The 24,865-nt window shown below is 39.2% G+C and overlaps 1 protein-coding gene across 3 annotated transcripts in view; it reads left to right on the top strand.

Moving 5' to 3' along the window:
• Window positions 1-24,158, top strand: part of APOOL (apolipoprotein O like) — a 130,695-nt gene extending 106,537 nt beyond the window's left edge. Inside the window, exon 8 of one of the 3 annotated variants that reach the window (XM_032387882.1) lies at window positions 22,741-24,158. In XM_032387882.1, coding sequence (XP_032243773.1) covers window positions 22,741-22,829 — 89 coding nt within the window. In that variant the 3' untranslated portion in view covers window positions 22,830-24,158. The remainder of the gene's footprint in view (window positions 1-22,740) is intronic. The other 2 variants (XM_032387881.1, XM_032387880.1) reach the window with 2 other exon arrangements.
• Window positions 24,159-24,865: the final 707 nt, after the last annotated feature.

Here is a 24,865-nt window from a genome sequence, read left to right as displayed (position 1 = left end):
TCTATCTGTTTAGTCCATCTTGTCCAGTGTGTCACTCAAAGCCATTGTTTCTTTGTTTATTTTCTGCTTAATCTGTCCATTGCCGTAAGTGGGGTGTTAATATCCCCAGCTGTTATTATATTCTTATCACTGAGTTTCAGTGTGTTTGTTATTAATTGATTTATATCTTTGCAGCTCTCTATTGGTATAAATATTTACAATTGTTAGATCTTCTTTTTTTTTTTTTTTAAAGATTTTATTTATTTATTTGAGAGAGAGAGAATGAGAGACAGAGAGCATGAGAGGGAGGAGGGTCAGAGGGAGAAGCAGACTCCCCGCTGAGCAGGGAGCCCGATGTGGGACTCGATCCCGGGACTCCAGGATCATGACCTGAGCCGAAGGCAGTCGCTTAACCAACTGAGCCACCCAGGCGCCCTACAATTGTTAGTTCTTCTTGATAGATAGACCCCTTAACTATGATTTAATTCCCTTCTTCATCTCTTGTTACAGTTTTTGCTTTAAAATCTAGTTCATGTGATAAATGTATGGCTGTATGGCTATTCCGACTTTCTTTTGACATCCATTAGCATAATAGATGGTTCTTCAGCCCCTCACTTTCAATCTCCAGGTGTCTTTAGGTATAAAATGAGTTTCCTGTAGGCAGCATATAGATGGGTCTTTCTTTTTTTTATCCATTTTGATACCCTATATCTTTTGATTGGATCATTTAGTCCATTTACATTCAGAGTGACTATTGATAGATATGAATTTAGTGACACTGTGTCATCTGTAAATTGGTGTTTCTGGTGATGTTCTCCTTTCCTTTCTAGTCTTTGTTGCTTTTTGTCATCTTTTTCCCTACTCAAAGAGTTCCCTTTAATTTTTCTTGCAGGGCTGGTTTAGCGGTCACAAACTCCTTTATTTTTTGTTTTTCTGGGAAACTCTTTACCTCTCCTTCTATTCTGAATGACAGCCTTAGTGTATAAAGTATTCTTGGCTGTGTATTTTTCCCGTTCAGCACTTGAATATATCATGTCACTGCCTTCTGCCCTGCCATGTTTCTGTGGCCAGATCTGCTGCAAACCTGATCTGCGTTCCCTTCTTGTTTAAGGACTTTTTTTCCCCTTGCTGCTTTCAGGATTCTTTCCTTGTCTGTGTATATTGTGAATTTGACTATGATACGTCTTGGTGATGGCCAGGTTTTGTTGAATTTAATGGGAGTTCTTTGTGTTTCTTAGATTTCAATGTCTGTTTCCTACCCCTGATTAGGGAAGTTTTCAGTTATACTTTGCACAAACAAACGTTCTGCCTCTCCTTGTCTCTCTATTTCTTCTTGGACTCCTTTGATATGAATGTTATTACACTTTAAGGAGTCACTCAATTCCTTACATCTACATTCGTGATCCAGTACGTTTTTTTACCTCTTCTTTTCAGTGTCATTATTTTCCATAATTTTATCTTTTATATTACTGATTCATTCCTCTGCTTCATCCATCCTTATTGTTACATCTAGTCAGATTTTCATCTTGGTTATAGCATTTTTTACCTCGGCCTGACTAGTTTATAGTTCTTTTACCTCTGCAATAAGGGATTCTCTAGTGTCTTCTGTGCTTTTCTCAAGCCTAGCTAGGATCCATATAATCATTTTAAATTCTGGTTCAGGCATCTTACTTATATCTGTATTGATTAAATCCCTGGCGTCATTTCTTCTTGTTCTTTCTTTTGGGGTAAATTCCTCCATATTGTCATTTTGTCTAGGTCACTGTTTTTTTGTTTCTTATTGTTAGGAAAGCCTGTTCTATTTCCGCTCCTGAGAGTAATGGCTATTTTAAGAAGAGGTCCTGTACTGTCTTGGACCTAGTGCTTCATGAGGTGTTTCAGAGTGTGCACTCTGCTCTTGTGTTTTGGCTACTCCTTTTCTAAGGGCAGTACTCTGCAGAGTTTCTCCTTGGCCCTCCGTGAGGGGTGTTTGGACCATGTCTACTGTGTGGCAAGGTTAAAATAGCTGTGTTTTGGTCTGCTTGTTAAAAAGTAGATGCAAATAAATAAATAAATAAATAAATAAGGTGGATCCCATTTCCTTTAGAACTGAAGCTTTGTAGCACTCTGAATCAGTAGACTTGGTGCATGCAAGGGGTTTGTGCTAATCTTCTGGGGGAGGGTGCTGCTGCACTGATTGTCATGCACACTTGCCCTAGTGAAGATGCACCTGGAGGGCACTGGGAGACAGGGCTTGGTGAAAGCAGCTCTGGCCTCCACTGAGTGGCTCTGTGTTGCTCCCTGAAGTCGGTTAGTGCTAACGGGTGGAGGAGGAGTGGGGGAGGGAGGTTCACCCTGCTCTCTTGTCCCTGGAGCAGGGAATTCATACCCGCCACTCTTCAGGAAGCCCTCACCGAAGAGCAAACAATCGCCTCTTTGTGTCTCCCCAGATTCCATCGGATCCCTGTCTTTACCCTCTCTGGGGGTGTCCGAGCTGTCTGCCTGCCAGGCACCACAGTACTCCTGTGTTTTATCTCAGGCCAGCATCTGGGTTTCAAAACTATAAATTTTAGGGACCAACTCGGTGTGGACCTGCACTGATCCTGTGGGTGAGGGCTTAGCTGTGTTGTGACCTGTGCTGGTCTTTCCCAGAAAAGCAGTAGCACGACTGTGCAGTGGTTCAGAGTTTATGTAAAGCACACTGAAAAGCCAGCGCCAAGGTTTGCTCCCCACAGCTGGTATCTTTGTTCCTATACTAGTGAACAGGGCAGCACATTGGTACTGCCAGCTCTTTTGTCCCCAGAGATGCCATGACATCACTCCCAAGTGCACTTCAGGAACAGGAACTTTCTCCTCATGTGACCCAGGGGATCCTCAGACCATGCTTCCAGCTCCTGGGTCTCCCCGCCTTCCTTCCCTACCGGAGCATCACGAAACCCACCAGGCATGACCCCAGTGATAGTGTAGACTTCTAAAACTTGATTTTGAGCTCTGCTGCTTAAAAAACTTGCGGTAGTCAGCCCCTCTCGTTTTAGTTAGTAGTTTTGGGGAAGAGTTTTTCTTGTGCATTCCCTGCACTCTTTCTCTCTCTCTCTCTTTCTCTCTTGCTCCTCTCTCCATGATCAGGGCTCCCTCTGCTCTGCCACACCCACAGTTCTTTTAAACTCTCCACAGCATCTACCTTCCCAAAGGTGGCTGTTTTTCTACCTGTAGATGTGCAGTTTGTTCTCTCTGTCCTCAGATTTCTTGGGTGTTCAGAATGATTTGATATTTGTCTAGCTGTGTTCGAGGGATGAGACAAGCTTAAGGTCCCCCTACTCCACCATCTTAAATCCTCTGCCACATCTTCTTTATGCATTCATCAGTCAGTGGACACATGTGCTGCTTCCATATCTTGGCTATTGTAAATAATGCTGTTACAAACATGGGATGCTTGTATCCCTTTGAATTAGTATTTTTTTTTAATTTGATTATGTTAATCACCATACATTACATCATTAGTTTTTGATGTAGTGTTCCATGATTCATTGTTTGCATATAACACCCAGTGTTCCATTTAATACGTGCCCTGTTTAATTAGTATTTTTATATTCTTTGGATAAATACCCACTAGTGCAGTTGTTGAATCATAGGATAATTCTATTTTTAACTTTTTGAGGAACCTACATACTGTTTTTCAGACTGGCTGCCCCAGTTTGCATTCCCACCATCAGTGCAATAGGGTTACTTTTTCTCTACATCTTCCCCAATACCTTTTGTTTCTTGTGTTGTTGATTTTAGCCATTCTGACAGGTGTGAGTTGATACTGCATTGTAGTTTTGATTTGCATTTCCCTGATGATACATGATGATGAGCAACTTTTCATGTGTCTGTTGGCTATTGGTATGGCCACTTTGGATAACTATATGTTCATGTCTTTTACCCATTTTTTATTTTTATTTTTTTCTCTATTATTATTTTTCTTTTTATTTATTTTATTTTATTTTATTTTTTTAAATTTTATTATGTTATGTTAGTCACCATACAATACATCATTAGTTTTTTTTTCTTTTTTTAAAGATTTTATTTATTTATTTGAGAGAGAGAGAATGAGAGAGAGCACATGAGAGGGGGGAGGGTTAGAGGGAGGAGCAGACTCCCTGCAGAGCAGGGAGCCCGATGCGGGACTCGATCCAGGGACTCCAGGATCATGACCTGAGCCGAAGGCATTCGCTTAACCAACTGAGCCACCCAGGCGCCCTACATCATTAGTTTTTGATGTAGTGATCCACGATCCTTTGTTTTCGTATAACACCCAGTGCTCCATGCAGTATGTGCCCTCCTTAATACCCATCACCGGACTAACCAATCCTCCCTCCCGCCTCCCCTCTAAAACCCTGTTTGTTTCTCAGGTGCATAGTCTCTCATGGTTCATCTCTCCCTCCAGTTCCCCCTGCCCATTTTTCCATTCCTTCTCCTAATGTTCTCCATGTTATTCCTTAGGTTCCACAAATAAGTGAAACCATATGATAATTGACTTTCTCTGCTTGACTTATTTCACTTAGCATAATCTTCTCCAGTCCCATCCATGTTGATGTAAAAGTTGGGTATTCATCTTTTCTGATGGTTGAGTAATATTCCATTGTATATATGGACCACATCTTCTTTATCCATTCATCTGTTGAAGGGCATCTCGGCTCTTTCCACAGTTTGGCTATTGCAGACATTGCTGCTATGAACATTGGGGTGCATATGGCCCTTCTTTTCACTACATCTGTGTCTCTGGGGTAAATACCCAGTAGTGCAATTGCTGGGTCATAGGGTAGCTCTGTTTTTAAATTTTTGAGGAACTTCCACACTGTTTTCCAAAGTGGCTGTACCAACTTGCATTCCCACCAACAGTGTAAGAGGGTTCCCCTTTCTCCACAACTTCTCCAACATTTGGTGTTTCTTTCCCTGTACATTTTTGCCATTCTAACTGGTATAAGGTGGTATCTCAGTGTGGTTTTGATTTAGATTTCCCTGATGGCTAATGATGATGAACATTTTTTCATGTGTCTGTTAGCCATTTGTATGTCTTCTTCAGAGAAGTGTCTGTTCATCTCTTCTGCCCACTTTTTGACTTGATTATTTTTTTGGGTGTTGAGTTTGAGAAGTTCTTTATAGATTTTGGATACCAGCCCTTTATCTGTAGTGTCCTTTGCAAATATCTTCTCCCATTCTGTGGGTTGCCTCTCTGTTTTGTTGACTGTTTCCTTTGCTGTGCAGAAGCTTTTTATCTTGATGAAGTCCCAAAAGTTCATTTTTGCTTTTGTTTCACTAGATTTTGGAGATGTATCTTGAAAGAAGTTGCTGTGGCCGATGTCAAAGAGGTTACTGCCTATGTTCTCCTCTAGGATTTTGATGGATTCCTGTCTCACATTGAGATCTTTCATCCACTTTGAGTTTATCTTTGTGAATGGTGTTAGAGAATGGTCGAGTTTCATTCTTCTGCATGTGGCTGTCCAATTTTCCCAGCACCATTTATTGAAGAGACTGTCTTGTTTCCATTGCATGTTTTTTCCTGCTTTGTCAAAGATTATTTGACCATAGAGTTGAGGATCCATATCTGGGTTCTCTATTCTGTTCCATTGGTCTGTATGTCAGTTTTTGTGCCAGTACCATGCTGTCTTGGTGATCACAGCTTTGTAATATAGCTTGAAATCGGGCAACGTGATGCCCCCAGCTCTGTTTTTCTTTTTCAACATCTCCTTGGCGATTTGGGGTCTTTTCTGATTCCATACAAATTTTAGGATTGTTTGTTCCAGCACTTTGAAAAATGCCATTGGAATTTTGATCGGGATGGCATTGAAGGTATAGATTGCTCTGGGTAGCATAGACATTTCAACAATGTTTATTCTTCCGATCCATGAGCATGGAATATTTTTCCATCTTTTTGTGTCTTCTTCAATTTCTTTCATGAGTGTTTTGTAGTTCCTAGAGTAGAGCTCCTTTACCTCTTTGGTTAGGTTTATTCCAAGGTATCTTATGGTTTTTGGTGCTATTGTAAATGGAATCGTTTCTTTAATTTCTCTTTCTACAGTTACGTTGTTAGTGTATAAGAAAGCAACTGATTTCTGTGCATTGATTTTGTATCCTGCCACATTACTGAATTGCTGGATGAGTTCTAGTAATTTGGGGGTGGAGTCTTTTGGGTTTTCCACATAAAGTATCATGTCGTCTGTGAAAAGAGAGAGTTTGACTTCTTCTTTGCCAATTTGAATACCTTTTATTTCTTTTTGTTGTCTGATTGCTGTTGCTAGGACTTCTAGTACCATGTTGAACAACAGTGGTGAGATTGGGCACCCTTGACGTGTTCCTGATCTTAAGGGAAAGGCTCTCAGCTTTTCCCCATTGAGGAGGATATTCACTGTGAGTTTTTCATAGATGGATTTTATGACCTTGAGGAATGTACCCTCTATCCCTATACTCTGGAGAGTATTAATCAGGAAAGGATGTTGTATTTTGTCACATGCTTTTTCTGCATAAATTGAGAGGACCATGTGGTTCTTCTCCCTCCTCTTATTCATGTGTTCTATCACAGTGATTGATTTGCGAATGTTGAACCACCCTTGCATCCCAGGGATAAATCCCACTTGGTCGTGGTGGATGATCCTTTTAATGTATTGTTGGATCCTATTAGCTAGGATTTTGTTGAGGATTTTGGAATCCATATTCTTCAGGGATATCGGTCTGAAATTCTCCTTTTTGATGGGATCTTTGCCTGGTTTGGGGATTAAGGTAATGCTGGCCTCATAGAATGAGTTTGGAAGTTTTCCTTCTGTTTCTATTTTTTGAAACAGCTTCAGTACAATAGGTATTATTTCTTCTTTGAATGTTTGGTAGAATTCCCCAGGGAATCCATCAGGCCCTGGACTCTTGTTTTTTGGGAGGCTTTTGATCACTGCTTCAATCTCGTTACTGGTTATTGGCCTATTCAGGTTGTCAATTTCCTCCTGTTTCAGTCTTGGCAGCTTATAGGTTTCCAGGAAGGCCTCCATTTCATCCAGATTGCTCAGTTTTTTGGCATTTAGTTGTTGATAATAATTTCTAATAATTGTTTCTATTTCCTTGGTGTTAGTCGTGATCTCTCCCCTTTCATTCATCATTTTATTAATTTGGGTCCTTTCTCTTTTCTTTTGGATAAGTCTGGCCAGTGGTTTATCAATCTTATTAATTCTTTCAAAGAACCAACTTGTAGTTTCATTGATCTGATCTACTGTGTTTCTGGTTTCTAATTCATTGATTTCTGCTCTAATTTTAATTATTTCTCTTCTAATGCGTGGCTTAGGCGTCGTTTGTTGCTTTTTCTCTAGTTCTTTAAGGTGTAGAGTTAGTTGGTGAATTTGGGATTTTTCTATTTTTTTGAGTGAGGCTTGGATGGCTATGTATTTCCCCCTTAGGACCGCCTTTGCAGTATCCCATAGGTTTTGGACCGATGTATTTTCGTTCTCATTGATTTCCATGAATTGTTTAAGTTCTTCTTTGATTTCTTGGTTGACCCAAACATTCTTGAGCAGAGTGGTCTTTAGCTTCCAAGTGTTTGAATTTCTGCCAAATTTTTTCTTGTGATTGAGTTCCAGTTTTAGAGCATTGTGGTCTGAGAATATGCAGGGAATAATCTCAATCTTTTGGTATCGGTTGAGACCTGTTTTGTGACCCAGTATATGGTCTATTCTGGAGAAAGTTCCATGTGCGCTCGAGAAGAATGAGTATTCTGTTGTTTTAGGGTGGAATGTTCTGTAAATATCTATGTGGTCCATCTGGTCCAACGTATCATTCAAAGCTCTTGTTTCCTTGTTGATTTTCTGCTTAGATGATCTGTCCATTGCTGAGAGTGGAGTATTGAGATGTCCTACATTTAACATATTGTTATCAATATGACTCTTTATTTTGGTTAACAGTTGGCTTATGTAGATGGCTGCTCCCATGTTGGGGGCATATATATTTACAATTGTTAGATCTTCTTGTTGGATAGACCCTTTAAGAATGATATAGTATCCTTCTGTGTCTGTAACTACAGTCTTTAGTTTAAAATCTAATTTGTCTGATATAAGAATTGCTACCTCAGCTTTCTTTTGAGGTCCACTGGCATGGAAGATGGATCTCCATCCCTTCACTTTCAGTCTGGATGTATCTTTAGGTTCAGAATGAGTCTCTTGTAGGCAGCATATGGATGGGTCCTGTCTTTTTATCCAGTCTGCAACCCTGTGCCGTTTTATGGGAACGTTTAGGCCATTCACGTTGAGAGTGATTATTGAAAGATATGAATTAATTGTCATCATGTTGCCTGTGAAGACGTTGTTTTTATAGATTGTCCCTGTAAATGTCTGTTGTATATCACTCTTGGGGTCTTTCTCCTTTTATCAAACCCCCCTTAATATTTCTTGCAGGGCTGGCTTAGTGGTCACATATTCTTTCAACTTCTGCCGGTCGTGGAAGCTCTGTATCTCTCCATCCATTCTAAATGAAAGCCTTGCCGGATAAAGTATTCTTGGCTGCATGGTCTTCTCATTTAGTGCCCTGAATATGTCTTGCCAAGCCTTTCTGGCTTGCCAGGTCTCTGTGGATAGGTCTGACGTTATTCTGATGTTCCTCCCTCTGTACGTAAGGAATCTCTTCCCCCAGCTGCCCTTAAGATGGTTTCCTTGGTTCTAAGATTTGCAAGTTTTACTATTTCATGCTGGGGTGTTGGCCTGTTTTCCTTGATCTTAGGAGGGGTCCTCTCTGCCTCTAGGACGTGAATGTTTGTTTCATTCCCCAGATTAGGGAAGTTCTCAGCTATGATTTGCTCAAATACATCTTCCAGTCCTCTCTCTCCACTCCCACCAGGATTCCAATTATTTTGACATTGGAACACTTCATGGTGTCACTTATTTCTCTGATTCTATTTTCATGGATTCTGAGTTCTTTTTCCCTGGCCTCCTCTTTTCCCTTTTTATCTATTATATTGTCTTCCAGATCGCTTATTCTCTCTTCTGTCTCATTTACCCTACCTGTTAGATTATCTAGATTGGATTGGATCTCATTGATAGCATCTTTAAGTTCTGCCAATTCACCTTTTATTTCTGCCCTTAGAGACTCTATGTTGCCATTAATTGATTTCTCCATTCTAGCCATTGTCTTCACAATTGCTAGGCTGAATTCCATCTCCGACATCTTGGTTATATCTGCATCCATTTGTAAATCTGCAGCATAAGTCATAATCTCTGAGTCTTTTCTGTTTTGGGGGCTCCTCCTCCTAGTCATTCTGTTGATGGGTGTTTGAGGGAATGTATAGAGTCCAAATTATTGACCAGAACCCAAGCAAGATGCACCTGTTTTCTTGGGACCTTAGGGTTGCTGGCCTCTTGTTTTCCCAGCCTGTCTTCTGCGGGAGGGGCCTGCCGCGCTGTTACTCAGGCAACCCTGTTTGAGTGGAGTTGCCCTGCACCCCTGTGGTGGGGGATGGGCTCAGTGGGAATCAGTTTTTGTGGCTTTTGTTTTCTGGCGCCTTTCCCCGGTGGCTTTCCGCGTCTCTTCTGCAAGTCAGAGCAGAAGAGACCATTTCCAACCCTCTGCCTCAGAGCAGAGAGATGCAGTCTGTTCTTCAGTGAGCTCTCCAGGCCACACTATCTCCGTTTCTGTCCATGCTACTATAAACTACAGTCCTGGGTCGTGCGCCCCTCCGCAGCGTTCCCAGTCCTGCCTCCAGGTCGGGGCACGTCTCTGCCCTTTGTGCTTCTAAAACCACCAGCCGCTCCCAGTTCGTGCACGCGCGACTCCGCCGGTCCGGGTTTCCACCCTGGGGGTTGCAGTTCACCGGCGCGACCTCGGCGCACCGGTTTCTGTCTGGGAGGCTGCAGCTCCCCTGCACGCGACCGTCGCTCCGGGTTTCTCTCCAGGGGGCTGCGGTTCGCGTGCGCACGACCCCGCCGGTCTGGTTTTCCACCCTGGGGGCTGCCCTAAAGTCCTTTCCCGACGCCACCGGTCTGCGAGTCTGTGCCCCGTCCGCAGCGCGCGAGGCTGTCACTCACCCGTGGTGTAGGATCCCCACGGCCAGGCACCCTCCCGCTGCCGTTTATCCTCCGATGTCTGCCCACAGAATCACGGCTCTCCGCTTCGTACCTCAAAACCAACTGCCTGCGATATTCTGTTTGTAGAGATCCAGATCTTCTTACATCTCAGGCTGGTTTCGTGGGTGCTCAGAGTGGTCTGGTAGATATCCAGCTCAATTCCAGGGACCAGTTGAAATAGGGTCCCCTACTCCTCCGCCATCTTTCCCCCCTCCTTTTACCCATTTTTTAATTAGATTTTTTGTTTTTAAGGTTTTGAGTTGTATAAGTTCTTTATATATTTTGGATACTAAACCTTTATTGGCAATGTCATTAGCAAATATCTTCTACCATTCAGTATGTTGCCTTTTAGTTTTGTTGATTATTTCCTTCATTGTGCAGGAGCTTTTTTTTTTTTTTAAAGATTTTATTTATTTATTTGAGAGAGAGAATGAGACAGAGAGAGCATGAGAGGGTCAGAGGGAGAAGCAGACTCCCTGCCGAGCAGGGAGCCCAATGTGGGACTCGATCCTGGGACTCCAGGATCATGACCTGAGCCGAAGGCAGTCGCTTAACCAACTGAGCCACCCAGGCACCCTGTGCAGGAGCTTTTATATTGATTTACTCCTGGTAGTTTATTATTGCTTTTCTTTCCCTTGCCTCAGGGGACCTTTGTAGGAAAGTGTTGCTACGGTCGATTTCTGAGACGTTATTGCCTGTGCTCTCTTCTAGGATTTTTAGGGGTTCAGGTCTCACATTTAGGTCTTTAATCCATTTTGACTTTCGTTTTGTGTATGGTGTAAGAAAGTGGTCCTAGTATCCACTTTTTGACATGTTACTTTCCAGTTTTCCCAACCCCATTTGTTGAAGAGACTGTTTCCCACTAGTTATTTTTTCCGGCTTCGTCGAAGATTAATTGACCATATAGTTTTGGGTTCATTTCTGAGTTTTCTATTATGTTCCATTGATCTGTATGTCTGTTTTTGTGCCTTTACCATACTGTTTTGAATACTACAGCTCTGTAATACAATTTTTTTTAAAGATTTTATTTATTTATTTGACCGAGAGAGAGATAGCGAGAGCAGGAACACAAGCAGGGGGAGTGGGAGAGGGAGAAGCAGGCTTCCTGCCGAGCAGGGAGCCCGATGTGGGACTCGATCCCAGGACCCTGGGATCATGACCTGAGCCGAAGGCAGACGCTTAATGACTGAGCCACCCAGGCGCCCCAACAGTTCTGTAATACAATTTGAAGTCCGAATTATCATGCCTCCAGCTTTACTTTGCTTTTTCAAGATTGCTTTGGTGACTCAGGGTCTTTTGTGATTCCATACAAATTTTAGGATTGTTTGTTCTTGCTCTGTGAAAAATGCTGGTGGTATTTTGATAGGGATTACATTAAATATGTAGATTGCTTTGGGTAGTGTAGTCATTTTAACAATATCTGTACTTCTATCGATGAGCATGAAATGTCTTTTTATTTCTTTGTGTTGTCTTCAATTTCTTTCATAAGTGTTCTATAGTTTTCAGAGTACACATCTTTCACCTCTTTGGTTAAGCTTATTCCTAGCTATCTTACTCTTTTTAGTGCATTCAAAAATGGGATTGATTCCTTAATTACTTCCTGCTCATTCACTATTGGTGTACCAGAAATTGCAACAGATATCTGTACTTCGATTTTGTATTCTGCGACTTTACTGAAATCTTTTATCAGTTCTAGCATTTTTTTTGTGCGATCTCTTGGGTTTTCTATATATAGTATCATGTCAGCTGCAAAGAGTGAAAGTTTTACTTCTTTACCAGTTTGTTGTCATTTATTTCTTTTTGTTGTCTGATTGCTGTGACTAGGACTTCCAGTGCTATGTTGAATCAGTGTGGTGAGAGTGGATATCCTTTTCTTGGTCCTGTCAGGGGAAAAGCTTTCAGTTTTTCCCCATGGATTATCATGTTAATGTGGGTTTTTTATATATTGCCTTTACTATGTTGATGTTTGTTCCCTCTAAATATACTTTGTTGAGAGTTTTCATCATGAATGGATGTTGTACTTCGTCAAATGCTCTTTCTGCATCTATTCAGATGAACACATGTTTCTTATCCTTTCTCTCATTGATGTGATGTAATCTGTTAATTGACTTGTGAAAAATAAACCACCCTTGCAACCCAGGTATAAATCCCAATTGATTGTGATGAATGATTTTTATTTTTGGATTAGGTTTCTTAGCATTTTGTTGAGGAATTTTGCATCTTTGGTCATCAGAGATGTTTGAACTGTTGTTCTCCTTGTTAGGGGTGTCTCTATCTAGTTTTGGTATCAGGGTAATGCTGTCCTCAGAGAATGAATTTGGAAGTTTTCCTTCCTTTTCTATTTTTTTTGGAATAGTTTAAGAAGAATAGGTATTAACTCTTCTTTAACTGTTTGGTAGAATGCCCTTGTAAAGCCACCTCGTCCTGGACTTTTGTTTGTTTGGGATTTTTTTGATTACTGATTGAATTTTGTTTATGGTGATCAGTCCATTCAAATTTTCTATTTCTCCCCGTTTCAGTTTTGGTAGTTTATACTTTTCTAGAAATTTATCCATGTCCTCTAGGTTGACCAATTTGTCAGCATATAGATTTTCATAATATTCCCTTATAATTGTATTTCTTTTTTTTTTTTTTTTTTTTTTTTTTTTTTTTTTTTTTTTTTTTTTTATTTTTTTTTAAAGATTTTTTTTATTTATTTATTTGAGACAGAGAGAATGAGAGAGAGAGAGCACATGAGAGGGGGGAGGGGCAGAGGGAGAAGCAGACCCCCTGCCAAGCAGGGAGCCCGATGCGGGACTCGATCCCGGGACTCCAGGATCATGACCTGAGCCGAAGGCAGTCGCTTAACCAACTGAGCCACCCAGGCGCCCCCTTATAATTGTATTTCTGTGGTGTTGGTTTTATTTCTCTTCTCTCATTTATGATTTTATTTATTGGAGTTCTTTCCCATTTTTTTTTCTTAATAAGTCTGGCTAGACATTTATCAATTTTATCAATTTTTTCAAAGAACCACCTCATTCAAAGAAACCAGGTTTCATTGACCCTTTGTATTATGTGTTTGTTTTTTTTAGTTTGTGTATCATTTGTTTCTGCTCTGATCTTTATCATGTCCTTCTTTCTTCTGGTTTTAGGTATTGTTTGTTTTTCTTTTCCTGCTCCTTAGGTGTAAGATTAGCTTGTTTCAGTTTTTTCTTCTTGATGTAGGCTTGTATTGCTATAAACTTCCCTCTTAGAACCTCTACTTCTGTGTCCCAAAAGTTTTGAACTTCTGTTTTGAACACAGAAAGTATGTTATTTTTTTTATTATTATTATGTTAGTCACCATACAGTACATCATTAGTTTTTGATGTAGTGTTCCATGATTCATTGTTTGCATATAACACCCAGTGCTCCATGCAGTACGTGCCCTCCTTAATACCCATCACCAGGCTCCCCCATCCCCCCACCCTCCTCCCCTCTAAAACCCTGTTTGTTTCTGAGTCCATAGTCTCTCATGGTTCATCTCTCCCCCCGATTCCGCCCCTTAATTTTTCCCTTCCTTCTCCTAATGTCTTTCATGCTATTCCTTATGTTCCACAAATAAGTGAAACCATATGATAATTGACTTTCTCTGCTTGACTTATTTCACTTAGCGTAATCTCCTCCAGTCCCATCCATGATGTTGTAAAAGTTGGGTATTCATCCTTTCTGATGGCTGAGTAATATTCCATTGTATATATGGACCACATCTTTATCCATTTGTCTGTTGAAGGGCATCTTGGCTCCTTCCACAGTTTGGCTATTGTGGACATTGCTGTATGAACATTGGGGTGCATATGGCCCTTCTTTTCACTACATCTGTGTCTTTGGGATAAATACCCAGTAGTGCAATTGCTGGGTCATAGGGTAGCTCTATTTTTAATTTTTTGAGGCATCTCCACACTGTTTTCCAAAGTGGCTGTACTAACTTGCATTCCCACCAACAGTGTAAGAGGGTTCCCCTTTCACCACAACCTCTCCAACATTTTTGTTTCTTTTTTATATCTTCTTTATTTCCTGGTTGACCCAGTCATTGTTTAGTAGCATGTTATTTAACCTCCATGTATTTGTGGACTTTCCAGATATTTTCTTGTGGTTGACTTCTAGTTTCATAGTGTTGTGGTCAGAAGAGATGCATGGTATTCTTCAATTTTTTTCAGTTTGTTAAAAAAATTTTTGTGGTCTCATATGTGATTTATTCTTGGGAGTATTCCATGTGCACTTGAAAAGAATTAGGATGAAATATTCTGAATATATCTGTTCAGTCCATCTGGTCCAGTGTGTCATTCAAAGCCATTTTTTCCTTGTTGATTTTCTGCTTAGATGATCTGTCCATAGATGTAAATGGGATGTTCAAGTCCCCTACTATAATTAGATTATTTTCCTTTAGTTCCTTTATGTTTGTTATTAACTGTTTTATGTATTTGGGTGCTCCCATGTTGGGTGTATAAATATATACAATTGTTCTATATTCTTGTTGAAATGTTCCCTTTATGGTTATATAGTGCCCTTCTTTGACTGTTCTTACAGTCTTTGTTTTAAAGTTTGTTTTGTCCAATATAACTATTGTTATTCCAGCTTTCTTTTGACATCCATTTGCATGTTAGATGTTTCTCCGTCCCCTCACTTTCAATGTGCAAGTATCTTTAGGTCTAAAATGAGTCTCTTTTAGGCATTATATAGATGGGTTTTGTCTTTTTTTAAATCCATTCTGATACCCCATGTCTTTTGATTGGAGCTTTTATTCCATGTACATTCAGACTAATGATTGTTAGATATGTATTTATTGCCAATATATTCCCTATTTTATGGTTGTTTCTGATTATTTGCTCTGATCCTTTCTTTTCTTTCTGTCTTCTGTGGATTGCTGGTTTTCTTTAGTGATGTATTTGGATTTCTTTTTATTTTCTGCATATCTATTACTGGTTTTTGTTATGTCATTACCATCAATTTTATATATAACATCTTCTGCGTATAACTCTATATTATTTAATGGTTTGGACCCATTCTTTATTCCTCTCCTCTCTGTGTGTTAACTATATGGTTTCGTATTTTCTATCTTTTAATTTTGTGAGTTCCTTGTCTGATTTTTAGAGAAATATTTACTTTTGCTGCTTTTGTGTTTCCTACCTGTATTCTGTCACTTTTGATCTTTCCTTTCCACTCAGAGTCCCCTTTAATATTCTTGCAGCTCTGGTTTAGTGGTCATGAACTCCTTAGTTTTTGTTTGTCTGGGAAACTTTATGTCTCCTTGTATTCTGAATTAAAGCCTTGCTGAATAGAATATTTTTGGCTGCAGATTTTGCCCATATCTCTTTTTGCTTGCAAAGTTTATGCAGATAAATCCCTTGATAGCCTGATGGTGTTTCCTTTGTATGTAATTATCTACTGTTTAATTTTTTATTCTTTATCACTGCATTTGGCCATTTAATTATATTGGTGTGGATCTGCTTTGTTGATTTTGTTGGGCGTTGTCTGTGCCTACTGGATCTGTTTTCTTCCCCAGATTAGGGAAGTTTTCATCTATTATCTCTGAAATAAATTTTCTATCCCCTTTTCTTTCTCTTCTACTTCTGGGACTCCTATAATATGAATATTATTACATTTGATGGAGTCACTGAGTTCTCTAAGTCTATTCTTGTTTTGTATTTTTTTTTTCTTTTTTTCAGGTTGATTACTTTCCATTACTCTGTCTTCTAGGTCATTAATTCATTCCTTTCCTTCTTCTAGCATGGTGTTCATTCCAGCAAGTGGGTTTTCTCATTTTGTTTATTGAGCTCTGTATCTCTACTCTGTTATTCCTTATTTCTGTTTTAAGAGTCTCATTTATATCTTATGCTATTTTTTTCAATTCCAGTGAGTGTCCTTTTGATCTTTAATTTAAATTCTCTATCAGGCATGTTACTTATATCTCTTTCACTTAGGTCTCTGGTCATGTTTTGTCCTGTTTTTTCATTTAGGACAAATTCCTCTGTCTTTTCATTTAGTCTAGGTCTCTGTGTCTGCTTCTCTGTGTTAGGAAAGTCAGCTCTGTCTCCTGTTCTGGGGGATAATGGCTTTATGAAGAAGACATCTTATAGTGCCATCTAGTGTAGTGTTTCCTATTCCCCAGTGCCTGGTGCTTCCAGGAATGTCTCTAATATGTGCTGCATGTGTTCTATTATTGTGTCCTGGCCACTTTATTCTTCAGGTCATTTGCTTGCAGAGGCTTTCTTTGCCTATTGTGGGCAGTGTTTGGTCCTTGGCCTGAACGTGGCAAGTTTTAACTAGTTGTGCTCTGGTCTGCTTTTGAAATGAGACCTGTTGCCACCACCTACAGAACCAAGGCCCTGCAGATCTCCCTGGTTGGGAGACATGTTTGGGTAGGGGTTTGGGCTGGTCTTCTGCACAAAGGGGCCCGCTGCACTGGGGCTGAGGCAGGTGTGACTAGGAGGGGCACTTCCTTGGTGTAACCAAGTTAGGTAGTGTGGAGGCTGTGCTGGTTCCTGCAGATGGCTCTGTGTTTGTGCTGAAGGGCTGGGAAGGTAATTGATGCCTGACAGTTCCTTTGTTCTGAGGTGTCTCTTTGTGAATGCTGCCTCTCTGGGACATGCTCTGAGATGAGCAAATAACCACTGCATTCTGCTCCCAGATGCTCTTCAGATCGCTGTTTCCACTATGTCCACAGGCTGTTTGCTCTACCTTGTCTCCAAGAGCAGCTCCAATGCTTCCAGGCTCTCCCAAGCCCTGCCCACTAACATACAGAACTCCGGCTTTAAGCCCTGCTGGTTGCAAGCACTTCTGAAATTTGGCCCCTCTCACTTTCTAAGCCAGTTGCTATGGGGGATTCGTTTTCCCTGTGCACTCCTCTGTGTGTTTGTCTGTCACCCTTATCTAAGACAGTAGCTTCCTGCCCACCATAGTGGCCATCATCTGTTTCTCTCCCAAACCTTAGTCTCCACACCTTTTACTTTCTTTGATGTGGCCTCCTCTCTGCCTTTAGTTGTGGAGTTTGTTCTGCCAGTCTTCATGTCAATTTCTGTGATTTAGGATGATTTAATAGTTACCTAGTTTATTCATGGGACAGGGTGAGCCTAGGGTCCTCCTACTCTGCCGCCATCTTCCCCTTTCTCTGTTCTAGAATGGTTTGCAGGTTTTAGACTCTGAAAATCCACAGTTCACCATATTCCCACAAGTATATAATGTATTCTGTCAATTTTCTAAATATCTGTCAATTAAAGAATATCTTTGTGGAGATGAAACACGTTACAGCTTATCAGTGGGAGCAAACTATTGTGAGCCCATGTTTTTTCTTCACACATGTGTATTCCAGAACCCTTTAGCCACTTGTCATGGGTAATGTAGTATGTGAAAAACATTCTGAGTTCACATGTAAAGGAGAGAAATATGCCAGTACTGTTCATCCTTGTCTTATATCATTCAGAATTGATTATACAGAATACTTTTGGGATTTATCATTTCCACATTTCACATGCAATCCCAAAGGTCCAAGACATGGAAAACAGTAGTGATTATGAGCACAGATTTAAGAGTAAGACCTGAAACTGAATCCTAGATCCAACATTTGCTAGTTCTCTTACTAGGGACAAATTATCTAATATCTCAAGCCTGTCTTCTAATCCATAAAGGGGAGAAAAATAATAGTGTTTTTCTCACATAGTTGTGAGGATTAAATGAGATGCTGCATGTAAAGCACAAAGTACAATGTCAGTCACATGCTAAATTCTCAGTGAGTGTTAGAAAATATCATTTGCCCAGAGTAATTAGCCATTTTGCAGATAAACAAGTATTTCCATTGAGCAAGCTTTGGGAGCACACTATTTAGCTAGAGAGCCTTGCCATAGCTACCATTTACCACCATACAGAATATGTTGGGTATACTATCCAGTTATATATTATGGCTCTTAATATGAGCTTGGTAGTTCTCTGTCATTCATATACATTTATAGTAAAAATTATGTTATTTTAGGAATAACAAATTTGGAAATTTGGTGACATGGACCTCTTTGAAAGAAGAATAAAATCTCTCATATTCTCACAGGATTAATGTACCTCTAAAGCAGAGGTTGGCTGACTATGGCCTTTGTGCCTAATCTGGCTCACCATCTATTTTGTAAATTTCACAAGCCAAGAATGGTTTCTACGTGGTTTATTTACTTTTTTTTTTTTTTTAAAGATTTTATTTATTTGACAGAGAGACACAGCGAGAGAGGGAACACAAGCTGGGGGAGTGGGAGAGGGAGAAGCAGGCTTCCTGTGGAACAGGGAGCCCGATGCAGGGCTCAGTCCCAGGACCCTGGGATCATGACCTGAGCTGAAGGCAGATGCTTAACGACTGAGCCACCCAGGCACCCTACATGGTTTAAATGGTTGAAAAAAAAATAGAAGTATTTTGTGACAAGAGAACATTATGTGAAATTCAAATCTTAGTGTCTATAAATAAAGTTTTATTGGAATACAGCTGCACTCATTCATTTATGTATTGTCTGTGGCTGCCTTCATACATATTGCAGTGTCTAGTATAAGTATTTCAATTACTTATAAGCTGAATGCTGAATATCAATTTTATACAAAGAAACAAAAATAGAATTTTTAAAATCCTAACTTCGAAATTTATTAGTGATCTGTCCCATTTTTTATATCTAACTTGCTCAAAATATAAATAATGTATAAACTAAATTATCAGTGAATAGATGTCACACAATGGCTATTTAAGATAATAATTTATTGTTATTTTATGACTTTAAACATCTTTATTCTTTCCTGTTTGTTGTAACACCAGCTTTTAAGTTTTTATTTAAATTCCAGTTAGTTAACATACAGTGTACTCGTTTCAGGTGTACAATATAGTGATTCAGTACTTCCATACAAACACCCGATGCTCATCACAACAAGATAACACCAGCTTTTTAAAAAGTCTTCTAAAAAACTTTTAAGTGTAAAAACAGCTTTTTATGAAAGATTAAAAATATGATAAAGTACAAAGAAAAGCATTCTAATGGGTTAGGGGATTAAGATTCAAGGAGAGGGCGCCTGGGTGGCTCAGTCGTTAAGCGTCTGCCTTTGGCTCAGGTCATGATCCCAGGGTCCTGGGATCGAGTCCCACATCGGGCTCCCTGCTCGGCAGGAAGCCTGCTTCTCCCTCTCCCAGTCCCCTGCTTGTGTTCCTGCTCTCACTATCTCTCTCTCTGTCAAATAAATAAATAAAATCTTTAAAAAAAAAAAAAGATTCAAGGAGAGTTTTATTACTGCTAATCTTTTGGGAGGAGAAAGCCCTTGATCAGTTTAAGGGGTGAAGAAATTTCTAAGAGGAAAGGTGTAACCCTTAGTTACTCAGAAAAGCAGGAGATGAATCTTTTTTAAAAGGCAGAAAACAAATGACCTAGGCTAAGTGGTTCTAAACTAGAGGGATCCATGTTACAGTTACTGGAGTTGTTTGTTTTCTAAAATTCACTCTACCCAATTAAAATCTTCAGAGATGAGGCCTCTAAGCAGGTGGATTCTAGGAAAAGCTCCACAGGTAATTCTCTATGCATATTCCTCTAGTTAATAATGTCTGACATAAGCTATGGATAAATTAAAATTCTGAAGCCTTTCAAAAAATTTTGAAAGGTAGAGATCTAAAGGCAATGGGGCATTTCAAATTTGGGTGAGCTGAAGTTTTGACTAGACTTTGGACAAGAATATGTATTAAGGAAGTAAGTAGAAGTGTTAGAGAACTTAGTCAACTGATGGGCATTGTTGAGCAAATTAGGTACATTCAGACTTATATAAAATAATTGTCATATGCTTACTATAATATGTTTGATGGAGAAGGAAACTATTTCCTAGGACACTTTTCACTTGTGCTGAGCAAAGACTTCCACCAGGTGGCAGTAAAAATACATTTGTGAAAGAAGCTGGCAGAACCAGTTTCTTAATCTTTCCTGTGTGTGATGGACCCCTTCTCAGAATAATGCTTTTAAGTGGATAAAACAAAATACATGGTAATATATGTGCTTCTTTAAATGTATTAAACAACAGTACCTAACAGATCTAATAAAAGCCATAGTTTTGAAGTAGTGATAAGTATAAATATTTCAAAATATTTGCAACTGCAACATGATATGAAAATATTTGTGATTTCTGTTAGTGACAAAATCTAAGGTCCTCCTAATAATACTGTGGTTTTGCCTCCACTCATTACTGAAGAAAATGTTCATTTTCAGTCCAAGGTTAATGAAAATGAAGACAAATTTCCTACACTTAATTCATAGATCACATGAATTCTATCCATAGACCCCCAAAGGGACCCCATATTAAGAATTAATATCCTAAAAAAAAAAAAAAAAGTATTCTATCCTATGGAGAACTATATCAGTGTATGGATAGTGATTACTTATGATCTGGGTTTTTTTAAACATATGTGGTAGTGAAGTTACATATAGGTATATCACACTTTATGAAATAGAAAAAGTTTCTGGGGGCGCCTGGGTGGCTCAGTTGGTTAAGCAACTGCCTTCAGCTCAGGTCATGATCCTGGAGTCCCGGGATCGAGTCCCGCATCAGGCTCCCTGCTCAGCAGGGAGTCTGCTTCTCCTTCTGACCCTCCCCCCTCTCATGCTCTCTCTCTCATTCTCTCCTCTCAAATAAATAAATAAAATCTTAAAAAAAAGAAAAGTTTCTGAAGAGATAGGCGTAAAATAAATCATTGTGTGTAAATCTATTTCTCCCCTTTGTTTTCATCATAAAACTGGAAATTAAATTCCTCTATGGGAAAAAGATATGTTTCCCAAATATAACTAAATTATTTTCAATCAGATTTTGAAAAACACTTAAAATAAAAGCAAATTTCTGAAAAAATATTTTTAATCTTACATCACAAAGTAAATATAAAAATAGTTGTTTCTTGCCTACTTACCATGCACAGGGTATTATATGCAACACTTTGTATGTATTATTATACTGAATACTAAAATACTTGTGTGACATTGTTACTACTCTAGCCCCCATTTTACAAGAGTCAGCGTTGTTGTTTTAGGGAGTCAAACTAACCTGGATTCAGTCCTGGCTCCATTTATCAGCTAAGTGAGATTGGTCAATTTTCTTAACCTCTGTAAATTAAAAAGTCCTTACCTATAAAACAAGGATAATATAAAAATACTATCTATCTTATGGTGGTAATGTGAGATAATGCATGAAAATAATGTAGTATCTTGCCTGGCACACTATCAGTTTATCAAGATCACCAATGATCTACACATTGCCAAATCCAGTCCATTTTCAATCTCCATCTCCATGGATTCATCAGTAACTTTTAACACAGGTGATTACTCCCTCTTCCTTGAAACAGATCTCTTCACTTGGCTTGTGGGATACCACTTGCTCTTGGTTCTCTTACTTCACTGACTGGCTGTTCCTTCTGTCTTCTCTGATACATTCTCCTTATTTTCTTAAATTAAAAAAAATGGAGTATCCAAAGGACTCATTGCTTAGACCTCTTCTCTGATGCTCTAGATAATCTCATAGATAATTTTAAATGCCATATGTAAATTAGTACTCTAAAATTTATAAAGCAGCCAAAGGCCTCTCCTGAGCTCTAGAGACTCACATTTCCAACAGATGACTCAACATTTGTACTCAGATGTCTAGTTAGCAATGCAAATTTAACACATCCAAAACTTGACACTTATCTTGCCTTCCCCCAAACATGCTTCTCCCACATTATTCCCTATCACAGTAAATGTCAACTCCATCCTTCCAGTTTCTTAAGTTAGAGTCTCTCTCACATAACATATTCAGTCCACTTAGGAAATCCTGCCCATTCTACCTTCAGAAGTTATCCAGAATCCAGTCTTTTTTTTACCATCTCCATTGCTACTGGTCTCCCTGCTTCCACCCTAATTTCCCTGTAGTCTCTTCTCCCTACAGACAAGAGTGATCTTTTATTTTTTTTTTTTTTTGAAGATTTTACTTATTTGAGAGAGAGACAGATAGCGAGAGAGAGCACAAGCACAGAGGAGAGGGAAAAGCAGGCTCCCCACTGAGCAGGGAGCCCGACATGGGGTTCGATCCCAGGACCTTGGGATCATGACCTGAGCCAAAGACAGACGCTTAACTGACTGAGCCACCCAGGTGCCCCAAGAGTGATCTTATAAAAAAATAAAACATCATGTCACTTCTCTTCTCAAAACTGTCCATCTAGCATTAAAATAAGAGAGAAACACCTTACCATGGACCTATATGGCTTAGCCTTCTATTGTTATCTGATCATGTCTCCTATCACTCTCATTGCACCCACCATCACCACATCTTACCTATTCTGTTCCAGTCATACTGACCATTTTGTGGTTCCTCAGACATGCCTCAGGTCCCTTATACTTTCAAGGCATTTTCCTCTGATATCTACAGGGCACACACCCTCACCTCCTTCAGTTCTTTGCTCAGTTACCACCTTTTTTTTAAGGCCACCCTGTTTAAAATTGTAAGTCACCCAAGTGCTCTATATGCCCCTCCCTGTTTTATTTTTTTGCATAGCACTTACCACCATCTGATAATATCTTTTACTTAATTTATTGTCTGTTGCCAAACTTAAATGTTAGGTCATATTGACAGAGATTTTTATTTGTTTTATTCACTGCTGTATTCCCAGTACCAACAATACATTTGTAAAATGAATGACTAATTTTTTTTCGTTTTAATGCTTTATCAGGTGCTACACAGTTTATGCTTGACCCCAAGCTCATGGATCACGGGCAGTCCCATCCAGAAGATGTAGATATGTACAGCACTAGAAGCTGAAATAGTCTGCGTAGAGAACTACAAGATGTGCGAAGTTGAAAACGATGATGAAAAAATCATGTAAAGGGTAACCGTGACACAGAGAGTATAACTTTTTTTTTTTTAGGGTATAACTTTTAAACGAAGTTTTTCCCTCACATCTTCTAATGTAATGTACAGTTTGACCAATCACATAAGGGATTAAAACACAAACTGTGAATTTAATCCAAACAGTATTAAATGATTGATGAAGAGGCAGAAGTATTGGGATGCATTTAATGATTTTTAAGGGTGTTTATTAAAAAACAAAAATAGAGTAAATATATAAACACTGATGAAATATGTATGTGTATATATAAATATTTATACAGATACATATACATATTTGCTTTAGCTTTTTCAAATTAATGTCAGCTAAATTAGAATGGTGTGCAAAAAGAATGTGTTCCCCTTTTTTTTCATTCCCCAGAGCTGGAATAAAATATCCATATTTTATGACACTTGGGCTTGGTTTTGTCTCTTTGTTTTATTAATGTCAACTCCTCTTAAATGTCCAAAAACATTTCTATTTAAGAGGACCATATTCTACAAGGCACCCCAGTGCTACCTAGTAATCCTACTGGTTCCTTTAGGTGGTTTCCTATTCTGTTCCCCAGGAGAGGTATTACAGACCATTTATTCTTAAGCCTCCTACACCTGCCAGAGATGACTGTCTATTACATAGTGGGGAAACATGAGCTTTTAGACATGACCATTTTCAACTTCTTCCCCTCTACCTTCAAGACTTACCTCTTTTCAGCGGTGCATCCCTTTCGTCTAAGGCTAATGCTTATTTGTGTTCCTGATCTCATTCTTTGCTGTGTTTTCCAGTACCATATTCTATCCTATTTAATCTTCAGTCTTTGGTTTCTCTTTTCGTTAATTTCTTTTCCTCGATCTATCAGTAGCTTCAGATATTCTTTATCCAGAAACAAGAGTAACAAAAACCTTTCCTTAACCCTACCTCTTCCTCTCAAGCTATCTTTTCTTTCTCTTTCCTATGATTGCCATACTTCATAAAATAAATTAGTGTCACTTTCTTACTTCCTCACTTTTGATTCCTCTCTTTCTGACTCCCTGGCCTCTATACCTATTTGAATTTTCTGTAATTATTGACTCTTGAACATTCCCTACCTGAAACTCCCTCCTCCCTTTGCTGTTATTCCTGCTTATCTTGTCATTCTTCATTCTCTTGCTCTGAATCAAAATGCTGTGGCTCTTCAGGTTGCATTCCTAGTCATCTTTTCTCATTTTATATGCTCTCTCATTTTCATTCAATATACTTTACTGGCTTTAGCCACCATTTATATTTCCTTATCATTTATATTTCCAGCTCCCATATTTCTCTAGAGCTGTAGACCTATTTTCTAATTATTTTTTATTGCATCTACCTTACATCTCAGGTATCCCCAATGTTAATATGCCTAAAATTAAATTGCCTCTACCTCTCTCTTCTTTTATTTCTGTGTTTTTCAGATCTACTCTACCTTTTCTACTCTTCTTTAATCCTTGCTCCCATTCAAGTTTTCATCATCACCTTCCTGCCCTCCATCATTCTTGCTTTATGTCACTTGAGAATGTGTTCTCTTTGCAGGTAGCAATAAACCAGTTAAGAGTAAATAAGAGTCTATATAAAGTCTGGAATTAGACAGTACAGGGTTTATTCAGTAGCTCATTAGTGCCATCAAGGACCTAAACATTTTCTCTTTCCACTCTGCTCTTTAGTATGTCAGTTTGTCATCTCATGGTCACAAAATGGCTGTTGTTCCTGTGGAACATAAACACATTCAATGTAGGAAGAAAGATTAGGACAAACTCTGCCAGATGCTTCTGACCCTCTATTATCAAAAAAGTAAATGCTTTCTTAGAGCCTCTCTCAGAATTCTTGTCTATATCTTGACTAGAACTTACCATACAGCCACCTTAGCTCAAGGAAAATTGGCAAATCATATTTTTTTCTATGGTGAGGAAGGCAAACTGTAAGGGATATGGAATGGGTGTTGAGTTTCAGCTAACAT

This window comes from Phoca vitulina, unplaced genomic scaffold, assembly GCF_004348235.1.
Source record: "Phoca vitulina isolate PV1807 unplaced genomic scaffold, GSC_HSeal_1.0 scaffold51, whole genome shotgun sequence".
NCBI lineage: Eukaryota > Metazoa > Chordata > Mammalia > Carnivora > Phocidae > Phoca > Phoca vitulina.
The sequence above is the reverse complement of the archived record's forward strand: the minus strand, read 5'-3'. Positions and strand labels throughout refer to the sequence as shown.